The 14085-nt window shown below is 43.7% G+C and overlaps 1 protein-coding gene across 1 annotated transcript in view; it reads right to left on the reverse strand.

The window, feature by feature from the left end:
- Positions 1-299: 299 nt before the first annotated feature.
- The window catches only part of LOC132378832 (sorting nexin-27-like), a 157365-nt gene continuing 143579 nt past the window's right edge, over positions 300-14085 (reverse strand). The window contains exons 6-13 of the mRNA XM_059946077.1: positions 13107-13185; positions 10982-11145; positions 10030-10119; positions 8954-9103; positions 7352-7480; positions 6288-6347; positions 5151-5201; positions 300-2185 (exon numbers count right to left, since the gene is read on the reverse strand). Coding sequence (XP_059802060.1) covers positions 2135-2185; positions 5151-5201; positions 6288-6347; positions 7352-7480; positions 8954-9103; positions 10030-10119; positions 10982-11145; positions 13107-13185 — 774 coding nt within the window. The 3' untranslated portion in view covers positions 300-2134. The remainder of the gene's footprint in view (positions 2186-5150; positions 5202-6287; positions 6348-7351; positions 7481-8953; positions 9104-10029; positions 10120-10981; positions 11146-13106; positions 13186-14085) is intronic.

The following is a 14085-nucleotide window of genomic DNA, read 5'->3' on the forward strand; positions in this document are numbered from 1 at the left end:
CCACATCCTTCCTATAATGAGGTGACCAGAACTGAGCACGATACTTGAACTGTGGTCCAACCAACATTACCTCATGGTTCTTGAACTCATCCCCAACTAATTAAGGCCAACATCCCAAATGCCTTCTTAACCCTGTTTGAAATTAATCAAACAAATCTAAGACTTGACAACCCGGGGAGATTGGCTTGAGTTGAAAAGTTTGTGAAATCCCAGCAGGTTGGCCACAGTCCACAAGGTCAATCTTACCCAGTGTGGAGACATTACACACGTTTCGAGTAAACTGACACAGTGACAGCATGTTACATAAACCAGTCGCCACCTTTAATTATGGATCTATAAATAATTACATTGCAGCTTTAACACTGATGCTTTCAAGAAATTACATGGTAATTTTGAGAAGACTAGAATTTTTTTTTACAAAAACAATTGCTTCCCCCCAACAGTCAACCTGTGGCAAACAGTTGTGTGGCCTTGTATTTTTTGGCCCTTACTGGCTCAAAACCAAACACAACACGCAGTCTCTCCCTTACTAGGTAGGACTGTTAGATCCTCATGCAATATTTCCACCATCAATCCTGTCACTCGGACTGTCAGGAAGTTTGACTTTAAACTGATCCATCAGTCCTTCAATGATACAAAGACTACACTGTGTAGAAGAGGTCACGATGACTGAAAGCCTTAAAATATCACAGAATCAGTCTCTTTTTCTCCCCACTGAGTTTCTACATTCTAACCCAGATGAACCTGGTGAATGTCCCGATACAGGAAAAGGGAAAGGGAACTGGCAGTCACACCAACTGGTTCCTTGCTCCCAACTTCCTAAAGGAGGCGAACTCAGGGAGACTAACATTACTGTCGGTGAGGAACACAAACTGCACATTCTCCACTGACAACTGGCGACTGACTAACCTATACACACAGAGTCTGAATAGCTGTGTTGTTAAGCAGCATGTTGAGGTTAAGTAACTGCTTGTTTCAGAAACAATATGCAACAAAAAGCACTGGAAGTACTTTCATTTACTGTATAACATACAGGCTGTTTTCCAGCCAAGTGTTCAAGAACTTGTAGTGATGGGTTTCAATCCGTCTTATTCCTTCCCAAAGGGAAGAAAAGTTTTGTGGATGCAAAATGGGTTAAAGACAAATCCGTTCTCCTACTGAACGTTTCTCCCCCTCTGTCCATTCTTTTCATTATCATAACACGTCTCAACATTTCCATGGCAGCTTGGAGTGATCACTACCAACAAGTCACTGGATGCCACTGTACTTACTCCCAGCAGAAGACTCTAAATGAAACACTTTTCTGAATGGGAGAGTTCACTCCCTTGGCAGGGCACAACAGTTCAATATACAAAACATCTTTCCTGGTTTTCAATACAAAAAAAAACTTACTATTTTGTACAGTTTAAGGAAAAAGGCCTCTTCCCCCAACCCCTCTCATTTTGCCCCCCATTGCAATTTACTGAAATGCAACATTGTATATCTTGCATGCAGGATATTATCCAGAGACAGGCTGTAGATTACTCCAAAATCTGGTGCTGAAAAGGAAAATCCACTCTGAAACCTGATATTCCTGCATTAAGAAATGGTCAACGTGAATTGATGCTTGGATCCAGTTAATAAAGGCATGCTCCGAGCATTTATCCAGTCATTTGGAGACTGAAGCTCTCTAAACAATCAAGGGATCCTGCTGCTAATACTCAGCAATTATCCAGTAGCTAACACTGTTGACATTTTGATTAGGTTGGAGATGGATTCTGGATGACTTAGTGTTCGCCCCTTGACCCACTGGTCCCAGGCTAACAAATCGGAACTGGCAAACACGGCCATCGGGTACACTGTTGGCCAAATGCTACAGCTGCTCCCTGGTTCGGGAGTTTACACCGCAGCGTCCTGCAGTCAATGAACACGTCACTCTTTGATCACTTGCAGATGTGGCTATGAGTGGCAACTTTATAACAGTGAAGGATGGGATGAAATGAGGAATGGACTACTCGAAGATTGTTTTGATGTCACAGCTGCATTGAGGAAAGGTTTGGGCTGTTGCATGCCTCCCCATCTCCCAATGTCCAAGGTCCAATTGCTTCGGTTTCATGCTAAGGTGCTGAGATGCTACAGAGAAAGAGGTCTCCCATCAGGACAGCAAGCCTCGATTACCTCTCGCTGCTGCTGCGTGAAAGATGTTCTGAAATGAACAGCACAGAAAGTCCAGGTTAGAGACAAGGTCAAGGTAACCCTCCTGCAGCTACAGTCCCCACCCCCAGTCTTGGGGCACACCAGGCTTTGATGAGGCCTTCAATGAAACCACTCAAATGTGTCCAGTACAGGATTCACAGGCATGAACTCTGGAGGATCCTGATAAACATCCCCAAACCACACAATACTATCTACTCCCTCGTCCTCTACCCGAACCAATCAACACCACCTACCCCTCCCTCATCCCCTACCCAAACCAAGGCTTGAACACTGGAGGATCCTGATAAACATCCCCAAACCACACAATACTATCTACTCCCTCGTCCTCTACCCGAACCAATCAACACCACCTACCCCTCCCTCATCCCCTACCCAAACCAAGGCTTGAACACCGGAGGATTCTAATAAATATATCCAAACCACTCAATACTGTCTACTCCCTTATCCTCTACCCAAACCACTCAACACCACCTACCCCTCCCTCATCCACTAGTCAAACCCAAAGGCAGAGAGAGGGAGAGCACCTTCATCAGTAGAACTACTGCACTTGCAATGATAGTTTTACATAATCATAGACATAGACATGCAAACAGGCCCTTTGGCCCATTAAGTACAGGCCAACCATCAACCACACATTTACACCAATCCCATTTTAATCCCCTACCCTCTCATCAACTACATCCAGATTTACCCTTCATGTACCAACTAGGAATAACTGAAAGAGACAGTTAACCACCAACCCTTCTAGAGATCTTTATACCTATGAACATCCCAAACATACCACAGACTGAGGGACTTCTAAATAAATTACAGCAGCCACCGAATCATTTGATGCCAGAGCAAAATGTCAACGTCGTTTTAATCTGACAACAGATGATCCAAGACAATGATGGTAGGCTTGGTCCTGATGAGGTGAGAAATTGACAGCTGATTAAACCTAAATTAATAATAAGGTAAATTTAATGTGTCCAGAATAGTGGGGAAGATGGGATGAGTTAGGCTCTGAGCTTTTACGAACATTTGAAGAGTGAAAATGCAGCCCTGAATGGACATAGCCTGAAGAATCTGTGAATAAGTTTGAATCTGTTTGTTATTTCTGTTCAATAATAACTTGCCCTATTAAAAATAATGACAAATGCTTCCAAATCCTGGGGCAAACTTTTTATATGAAGCAGTGTCACAGTACCTGAAAAGTGTTAGGTTAAAGGCTGATGTGATTGGTGTTTAGAATGTTATAAGGGACAGATGAGGTAGGGATGAATTATTTCTGCTGGTCTGTATCCTGGACAATAGGATAGACAATAGACAATAGGTGCAGAAGTAGACCATTCGGCCCCTCGAGTCTGCACCGCCATTCTGAGATCATGGCTGATCTCAGAATGGCATGATCAGGATACTACCAGAAAGTTGGAGCCAATTCTTTCAAGAGCATTTAGGAAGGGCCTTCTTACAGAGCCAGTAATAACTACTGTACTTGTGTCACAGAGGATTAGAAACTCGGGCTGAATTGAGACAAGTCAAAATCAGAACCTAATTTATCATCACTGACATTTGTAGTGAAATTTGTTGCTTTGAGGCATAGTTCAGTGGAGAACATAAAAAATACCGTTACCATAAATAAATAGTGCAAAAGAATTGCAAGGTATTTTTTATGGGTTCATGACCCCAAGGTGAGAGAAAACTCCCACAAGGACATTCCACTGATGACATGGGGCATGGAGCATTGACCAGAGTGCTGGGACAGGAGCCACACTGGACAGGCAACTAATCTGAATCAGTGCTCACCAACTGAACCAATGGAAAGTAAGGAGCTGGATGCACTATCCCCATGTGGAGCTGAAGCCCCAGTGGGATATGTGCAACTCCTAATGCCATTTACATGAGAATCAGAAAGTGAACAGTTGTTCAAATGTGAGACTAGCAGATAAAATTTCAGTTGTCTGAAGTACAGGTTAGAAAGGAGGGGGATTTCACACACTGTGCACAATTTAGCATTTGAGCATTTCACAGGGATGGAACAGGGCTGTGTGATGTGGACCTCCAAACTTGCCCTTTCAAATCTGTTTCAGCTTTGCTCAACGGATGAAAGTGAGGATGCAAAATAAAGCTGGGACTGCAAGCAGACAGGCCTGTGAGCTCTTAGCCCTCGGGCACACAAACCAGCTGGAAGTTTCAATCCCTGGACTCTCAGCACACTTATAAAGTCCTAATGCTTCAAAGTACTCCTTGCTTTAGAACCATGGAATCAAAATGTACACAGCAGATTACTGGGAAAGGGGAAAGGGGAGGAGGAGGTGCAGGAGGAGCAAGTCAGTGTCAGTGAGAAATGTTTCACAGAAATGCTAGGAGCAGAAAATAGCTTTCAGCCACCCAACTCTACTGCAGCTTTTTTAAGAGGAGTGAGAGTTTGATTTTTTTTTAGCCTAAATCCTTTATTTGCCAAATCCCCCGAATACTTTACCCAAATAATCCCAGTACTGATCAGTTATGAAAATTCCAGTGGTGTTCCAGACGTCTATCATCCTTATTCCTCAGGGGTCCAGTTCCAATAGTAAGGCTGTGTTATTCCTTCTGTTCACCCAGTAATGGAACTGATTTCTCCCCCCAAACCCTATCAACTCCCTTCAACAATTCCAAAGTCTGGATCAGGTCTTCCTTGCTGAAAACCTAATCAGTGGCTTCAAAAGACCAAAACGGATTTCAAAAATCAGATAATAGAAGAAGAAAACTTTTGGCAAAGAGTCTATGAGCACCCCATTGGGAGCATTCTGCTGATAACACTGACCTTAATGTAATCATTTGGATCTAGACTAATGCACCAGCAATGCTCACTCCTGAAGAAGCCTCAGCTTTACTGAGGTCAAACCTGTAAATGGACACTCTGAATCACAGCCTCATTACAACCTCACCAGCAACATCAAAACATTTCTGTTCCTCCTTCCCCCATTTCTTACCATGCCACTGGAGCTGTTCCTGTTATTTTCATCATGGCCAGCTTCTTCCATCTGTGGGAGAGACCATAGATATAGAAGTGGAAAATATAGATATAGAAGTAAGATATAGAAGTGGAATGAGTGTGCTTCACATTCAATCATGGCAGATTTATTATCCCTCTCAACCCTCCTAACTTCTCCCTGTAACCTTTGTTGCTCTTACACATGGAGAACCTATCAACCTCCACTTTAAATATACTTGGCTTCCACAGCCATCTGTGTGCAGGTATTCCACCCTCTGCCTAAAGAAATTCCTCTTCAACTCCATCCTAAAGGGACATCCTTCTATTCTGAGGTTGTGTCCACATTTCCCATGAAGCATATTTGGAATGACCCCAGGAAGAAGGAGAGGGGGAAATGCGAGATAGGGAGGGGAAGAGCAGCATTAATTAGTAAATGTCTATCTCACTTTGCATCTTCTGGATAGCATGTGGTAAATACGTATGGGATCTGGTACCGTTTACAGTTCCAAACAAATACTTTGGTACAACTGGAATAAGCGTGGGGGAGGGCGCAGGAGGTTAGGGTACACTGCCTCATCTATAACCCGAAAACCAGGGAGAGTTTGATCTGAAGAGATACCAGACATGCAATCGAACAAACAATTCTCATCTCTGGACTCCATCTACATGCTCATCCTGAGATGTTGCTACAGGCAGGCTTTCCATTCCACCTGTACACACCATGTACTTGTGCACGTGACAATAAACTCAACACCAAACCCCCGAGGGCTGGTGACTGGACACAATGTTGGAAGCAATTAGTTCAAGTTTAATTGCCATTCACTCATACACGAATAGCGTTACTCCAGGGTCAAGGAAGGTGCAAAACACAGTACCAACGCATATAAGATATCAGTAAAATACAGTCACACTAAATTACAGTCCAAGACCCTGAGTTCATGAAAGTTGCAGCAGTCTGCAGTCAAACACAATACAGCTCGTCTTCACCTGACTGAACACGGGGTGGGGGAGGGGGTGCGGCAGCTCTATTTGACAGCCGCTGTACAAGTTGCCTTCCATAAGACTGAATTTTACAGACAGGGATCTGGGATGTAGGGTAACAACAGTCCAGGATTGTCCTCACTCTCTCTCTTACCTCTTTCCTCCACCTCAGCTCACACAAAACCCGTTCGAAACACTCGTGCATGTAGTTAAACTGGAAAACAAGAAGAAATACAAAGTCACTGTGCACAAACTTCAGGGGGAACTCCAGGAAATGTGAATAAAAATCAGTGCCACTCTCAGGGTCAGAGTGGGGTGGAAGAGCAGGACATCTAACTACGGCCCAGCCCAGCTGTCTGTGGTGCACACTGATCCCTCAGTGCAGAGGCTCCACTACAGTCCAGTACCTGTGCTGGACATGAGTATCCCACGTTACTGCTCTCCTGGCAGAACAGGCAGCACCGCCTTACAGTTTCAAGAAAAACAAATAAAAATGTACTGCAGGACCTCAGTGGGTCTGGGAGGGAAATGGACAGGCGATGTTTCAAGTTGAGTCTTTCCTCTGTCTGATCAGAAGCATCCACTGCCCACTTCCTTCCTCAGATGCTACATGATTCACTGAGCTCCTCCAATGTTTTTCACACTAAATTCCAGCACCTCGTGTCTCCAAATTTCAAGAGAAGCTGGATATAGCTGAGCAGGAGAAATTTTCGGGACTTGGGTAAAGAGCAAGGAAGGGAGACTATTTAAATATCTTTCAAATGTGTGGTAGATGTAATGGCCTAACCCTGCCCAGTCTTTCTCAACAAGGCTTTCAGGCCCTCAGCACCTCTCCAAATACTTTACAACCACAGCAACGATTTTAATGAAGGAAAAGTGGCAGCCAATGTAAACAACACAAACTTGTACAACAGAAGGGATATTTGCATTTCTATAGCACCATTTACTATCCTGATGTCCAAACATAATTCACAACAAAATGAATACCTGAAGAACTGAGCAAGAACTCAGCTCCCCCTGCCTGACACTTATCCTGCGCACCAGAAGACTGAGCATCACGTGCAAAGGGCCGAGCTGCTGACAGTGCAGCAGCCCCTCAGCACGACAACAAAGTGCCCGCCTCAACACTGCAGGGATGGGAGAAAATAACTGCTGCTTTCCCCTTTTGCAGGAAGCACTGAGGCAGGCAGAGAAGCAAACGCCATACTGGTTACTCACATATGGAGTGAAAATCTTCACCCAGCGTGGTTTCTTTTCCCCGCGGATGTACTCAAAGCAGAACGCCATTCCCTCTTCATCTGTGTCCCACTGGTGCATCTCGGCCCAGTCAAATACAATCACCTGGTTCTTTTAAAATACAATGTGTCAGTGTTTTCATGGTGCAAGAAAACCCCAGTGAGAACCCATCCCTGATGTGGCTTGGTAATGCCTGCAACCTTCTTGTACAACTCCAACAATGTTGACCAATTCTGGTTGCATTAGTCTATTCTACCTCCAGAGAGCAGAAGACTTGAGGGGGGAAGGAAATCATTGACAATACAATCACTGGTGATAGGGGGTTCTGATAAAGTCAATGATGTTAATAAAAATGCAAAAAAGATTACAAAAATCTTCAGTTCTGGTCGCCTCACTACAGGAAGGATCTGGAAACCATAGAAAGGGTGCAGAGGAGATTTACAAGGATGTTGCCTGGATTGGGGAGCATGCCTTATGAGAACAGGTTGAGTGAACACGTCCTTTTCTCCTTGGAGCAACAGAGGATGAGAGGTGACCTGATAGAGGTGTACAGTCAGAGGCTTTTTCCTAGGGCAGAAATGGCTAGGACAAGAGGGTACAGGTTGAAGGTGTTTAGAAGTAGGTACAGAGGAGACTTCAGGGGTAAGTTATTCTTCTTTTTACACAGAGAGTGGTGAGTGCATGGAATGAGCTGCCAGTGACGGTGGTGGAGACAGATATGATGGTCTTTTAAGAGACTCTTTTTTTAAGGGTCGTTTAAGAGAAAAATAGATGGCTATGGGTAACTCTAGGTAATTTCTCAGGTAAGAACACGTTCAGCAAGCCTTTGTGGGCCGAAGTGCCTGTATTGTGCTGTAGGTTTTCTATGTTTCTAAAATAACAAGGAAATGCAGAAATGAGTGCTGGGAATAAACTGTGCCAAAGGTAGGTAAAATATGGAACTGTGTGCCAAATCTGATGAAGCAAAATCCACTCACCACTACTTAATGGAATTAAGGAGCTTTTTGCAAAGTCATACAGAGAGCAACAAAATGGCTATGACCTAGAAAGAGGAACTCATGCACAAGTTGGATTCCAAAATAGTCCACTCCACACTAGTTTTACAGTGGTCGAGTCAGGATTCACATTCTGGTTGACGAAGATTTGAAGGCATTGCTTGACAGAGCAGTGGAACTTGTTTGTTTGTTTATTAGTTATTTAGAGATAAAGCACAGCAACAGCCCTATTGGCCCAATGAGCCCGTGCCACCCATGTGACTGATTAACTTACTAACTGGTATGTGTTTGAAACGCGGCAGGAAACCCATGTGGTCACAGGGAGAACGCACCAACTCCTTACAGACAGCGGTGGAATTGACCCCGGGTCACTGGCGCTGTAACAGCGCTATGCTAACCGCTATATTGCTGTGCTGCAGTAACTTTTGCAAAGAACTTTGAAAGGACAGCGGTGGTGGGAGGGTGTGGAGGTGGGAGCTGCAGGGAGAGAGGAATGATGCCAGGAGTGGAGACAGCAAACACCATGGAGATTTCACACTACATCATTGCAGAAAGGAGCTGATGTACCAGGCCGCCCGATCTCACCTACCTCCAGCTGTCCATCCTCAGTGCAAGCATGCAGTTTAAAGTGCTGAATGCTAATGGCTGCCATGACGTGCCCCTTCCTTCGAGAGTCACAGCGACAATGGGGGAAGACTATCTGGCTGTAACCTTCACAGGTCCGAACCATGTTCAAATACTGCAATAATGAAAAGACTGAGCATCAGACCATACTTCAGCTAACTTCTCCACATCCACTCGCTCCCTGCCCAGGAACTAAATCTACAGCTCGTCACACAGTGCTGCAGCAGGACCTTCCTCCCAGCTCTCGCCCTCTGGAACACTGTTCTACTCTGTCTCAGGCCTGTTGACTCTACATTATCTGGCAGCTTCACCCCCCCCACCCCCCTAGCAATCAGGAGACACAGTCCTTTAACTCAGAGTGGGCCTGGGATCTTGCTGTGCATGTCTTTGCAGGCCTGACTATTCCCTAGTCAGTTTGGAATAGTGAAATGGGGTCCCTTCAGTTATCATGCCCCAAGTACACCACTGCCTACATTCCTTTCCCTGTCAGCCTGCTCGGGAGTGTTGTCATGGTGGGAGCCCTTCAATTCCTCCTTCTTCTCTCTCTGGTCAGGGAGAGGATACAAAAGCCCAAGGACAGCTTTCATCCTGCTGTTATCAGATTCTTGAATGGCCCCCTCACACTCTTGATCTCCTAACCTACTAAGTCATGGCCCTTGCATTTTATCGTCTACCTGCACTGCACTTTCTCCACAACTATACTGCTATATTCCGCACTGTGGTTTGCTTTGATGTACAAAATGATCGCTCTGGATGGCATACAAACAAAATCTTTCCACTGTATCTTGGTACACGTGATAACCATGAACCAATTCCAGTACTTCCCATAAATCCTTCCCCTCTTTTGTAACTGGTGAGAAGCATTGCTGTGGTAGGATATTGCAGTAAATGACCCAGTTTCCACCTTTGAAAACCAAATTACATTCTCAGATTCTGGGTGGGGAGGTTAAAGATCAGCAGCATTGTGCTCTTGCAGAGCATGTGACAACCATCAGCTGTTTGTTCTGATAAAACTCCCCACCCTGTATCGGAAAGCCCTACCATGACTTTCTTGTGCTGTTCGGACAGTTTCTGAAGCTGATACGATTTATCACCAACTCGAATTCGGCCTTTCTTCACATCCTCCACTGCCTGCAATTACAAAAACACAGTCAGGTGATCCCTCGGCAACCCACTTTCCAGAAACAAACTTCAGCGAGCTGGTGCATTACGTCCACAGCTCAGTTATACATTATCTATGAGCCTTCCAGCTATTGGAGTGTACACCCTACATTTTTTGCCAAGATGATCAATGTCATGAAACCACTTCATTCAGCCCTTTATACTGTAAAGGAATTGCTTTTTTTTTAACGACAAACTTGATAAAAAGCAAAATCAACTTGTCTGGGCTGAACGCTTTGGATACCATGATTAATTGCCATGTCCCTTGACAAAGGTCATCCTGACAAGGCTTGTTCTGCAGGGCTTTGATGTGAAGCATTCATCTCTCTGTTTTCTCACTTACTGCTGACTGACCTGTGTGTTTTCAGTATAGCCTTTGCTAATGCTGATTTGCAGTGACAAATTGAATCACTGAGCCTGTGCACCCCAGTTAACAGACTGCAGCTGTAATGGGCAAGGTAAAGCAAAGAACACTGAGGCAAGTCTTGATCCTGTTCAAACCAAGCACACACCAGACCTTTAACATGGAGGCATTGATCACAGGTTCTGGCTGATCAGACCCATGGTCTAAGCTGAGTTCTGGAGGACGAAGGAACAAAAGAAACAGATAACGTGCGAGGTGCTTCTCAAAAAGAATGGAAACCAGTCTTCTATACCACACTCCTTGCAAAGCTCTGGGTAAGCAAACCGCCTATTTTGCACAGACTCTGCCCCAGAATTACAGAAATGGAGCACCACCAAATAACTTCAACTGTCATGCACTGAGCTGCTAGCAATTGTTACCAAATTAAACAAGCAGACTAGACCTGGTGTACAGAGAGTGCACATGTACCTGATGGAAGAAGTAGGTTACGGCGAGATCATTGTCATTCAGAACTTCTTCCTGGGCCATGGTGAAGAGCCACTTCCTGATAACCAGACAGGTCCCGGCTGCTGCCGACGTGTAGTTCTGTACGTACAGTTTATGTGGAAACTCATTGGGAACCAGCTTCCTCTCTGCAAATGCAGGAAGTATGCATTAAAATGCAAATGATGCTTCGTATCATCAATGCCTTTCTGAATCAGAGGAAGGCTGGAAAACATCTCCAGCTAAAGAATAGCTCTGCTGAGTCAGAGACGATACAACAATGGGAACAAGTGTTATAGTTGACTGAATGTGACCCTTTGCACTTCAATTTAAATCTGTATCACTTGGCTCCGTCACATTCTCCAGCTGAAAGCCATCTGAGAACTCTAATACATCTCCAATTTCACTCAGCCTTCAACTCCCTAATCGCTAGACACTGGGATTAGTTTATTAAACTCATCTTTACTTCTGCCTCCTCCTCATTATTAAGATTTGGTCGGTTGTCCTAACACTGGCATCCTTGGCTCATGATTGCAAAATCTAAATGATTTACATCTAGAGAACCTGTGGACTCAGTTTCAAGGATTCTTCACCTCAGGTTCTCAATAATTATTGTTTATTTACTTATTTGTATTTGTACAGTTTATATTGTCCTTTGCATATTGACTGCTTGTCCACCCTGTCAGGTGCAGTCTTTCATGGCTGAATTATGGTTCTTGGAGTTACTGAGTATGCCTGTAAGAAAATCAATCACAGGGTTGTACATGGTGACATATATGTACTTTGATAATAAATTTACTTTGAAATGAGTGAGATTACAGCAATATTGTAATAAAGGGGAATGTAATTTGTAAATCAGGCCCAATGCTCGTTAAGGAAAACCTTTCAGTGAAGAGTAAAAGTTTCTAATGTCAATTAACATTCAAGCGACACTATGGAAGATAAATAAGCATATTGTTAACTGGAGGGAGATATCACCCACATCCTTCTTAAAACTCTACATCTTAAACAGAAGAGATTCTGCTGATGCTGTAAATTTGAGAAACACACACACAATGCTGGAAGAACTCAGCAAGTGAGGCAGTACGGAGAGGAATAAACAGTTGACATTTGGGATGAGATCCTTCATCAGGACTGGAAAGGAAAGGCACAGAAGCCAGAATATGGTAAGGGGAGGAGTACAAGCTGGAAGTTGATAGGTGAGGGCGAAGGTACCTGCTGTTTGACTTCACGATGGATACAAACAACATAAACAACAGGAGCAGGAAAAGGCTGACCTGTCTCACAAACCATGAGTAGTAACATCACAACCAGCACTTTATAAACCATCACAAAGTGAAAGGAGGCAAATTAGAATCACTGAGAAAACATATAAGTTTTCGGACGGACTCAGAGTTGGCTGTGGTCAGAGCTCCCAAAGTACTGTATCGGCAAGCTGCGGCGCTGGAGGTTCATGGCAGGAAGAGTTTTTCTTCCTTCTACCGTCTGCGTGAGAAGATGGGCTGTCGGGACTGAGACTTTCTTTTAAACTGTGCATGGACTGCTCTCTATCAGATTACAGTATTGCTTTGCACTGTTGAAACTATGTGTTATAATTATGTGGTCTTTGTCAGTTAGTCTTTTATCAATTATGGTATTGTCTGCATTGTTGAAACTATATGTTAACTATAACTATATGTAACTATGTGGTTTTGTGTATGTGTTGTAGCTTTAGGTTTGTCTGATGGGTTTGTAGTTCCTTTCCGGGGAACGTGCTAAGACGGTAGCGCGGTATCGATACACAGCAGCCTCTCCGGACTCTGGACTGGGGATTACAAAACGTTATGTGGTTTTTCTTGTGTGGACTGTTTTGTGCTTTTTCGTGATATCATTCTGGAGGAACAGTGTCTCATTTTTTAACTGCATTGTATTTGTGGTTTATAAATGACAATAAACTGAATTTGAATCTGATATAAGCAGTGAAGTCCAATATAACTGGAGGAACAACATCTTCATCTCTCATCTGTCACTTTGCCACCAGTGCGAATGAACATCGAATTTTCCAACTTCAGATAAATTGCACTGTTCCTTCTGGCACCAAACATTTAAAGAATTAAACTTGCCACCTTACCGAAGAAGTGATCCACTACTTCAAACAGGGTGAAGAAACTTGCTGTGATACTATCCATTTGTAGGTGTTCCTGTACAGCCTGTGGGTCAAGCAGAGAGTGAACCAACGGTCAGTCACACTGCATGTTGCACAGCACTGGGCATAACAAAAACAAGTCTTGTAAAGTCAAGAATGGCAAGTTGGATGTGACTGTGACAAAAGACCAAAGGTGTAATCAATGCCAGCTTTACATACAGATCAGAATCTAATTAAAATAAATTTCCAAGACCAACGTGAAACTGGTTCCAAATTCCTGAAGCATCCAAACTCAACCTTGATATCTAGCACTTCTATATAAAAAATATGAAAACAACCAAAAGACCCCAAATCTTTAGATTTCAGTTATCCCATTATCTAGAACAATTAAATAAAGATTTCAGTCCAACAAACTTGATGTTTGATGCCATCTTTTTAATAAAATGTTGCCATAACTAGCAAGATCATCATCCTATCCTCAACTGGCCTGTCCAGTGCTTGCTGCCCATCCATATGTACCCAGAAGGTAGGGGACAATGAACTGCCTTCAAATGCTCGTCCTACTAAAGGAGCTGATAAGCAAGGAGCTCAGGCACTCAGACCCAGTGAAGATGACGCAATAGGAATACATTTCCCAAATAGAATGGTATGGGATTTGTGGGGTGGGGGGGGGGGGGAGATTTGAAGGAACGGCATTTCTATGCAGCTATTATGATAATTGTGATTTCCAGGGCACTGCGGTAGTGTGATGCTATTACAGCTCAATTCCGGTGTCATTTGTAAGAAAGTTTGAACATTCTTCCCATGTGCATGTGGGTTTCTTCCGGGCCTTCTGGATTTCTCCCACAGACTTACAGATTAGAAGGTTATTTGGTCATTGTAAATTGTCCTGTGATTAGACTAGAGTTAAGTCAGTGTGTTATTGAGCCTGTTCCACATTGTTTCTCTAAATTAAAATAAAGTT

This window comes from Hypanus sabinus, chromosome 21 (assembly GCF_030144855.1).
Source record: "Hypanus sabinus isolate sHypSab1 chromosome 21, sHypSab1.hap1, whole genome shotgun sequence".
Classification (NCBI taxonomy): domain Eukaryota; kingdom Metazoa; phylum Chordata; class Chondrichthyes; order Myliobatiformes; family Dasyatidae; genus Hypanus; species Hypanus sabinus.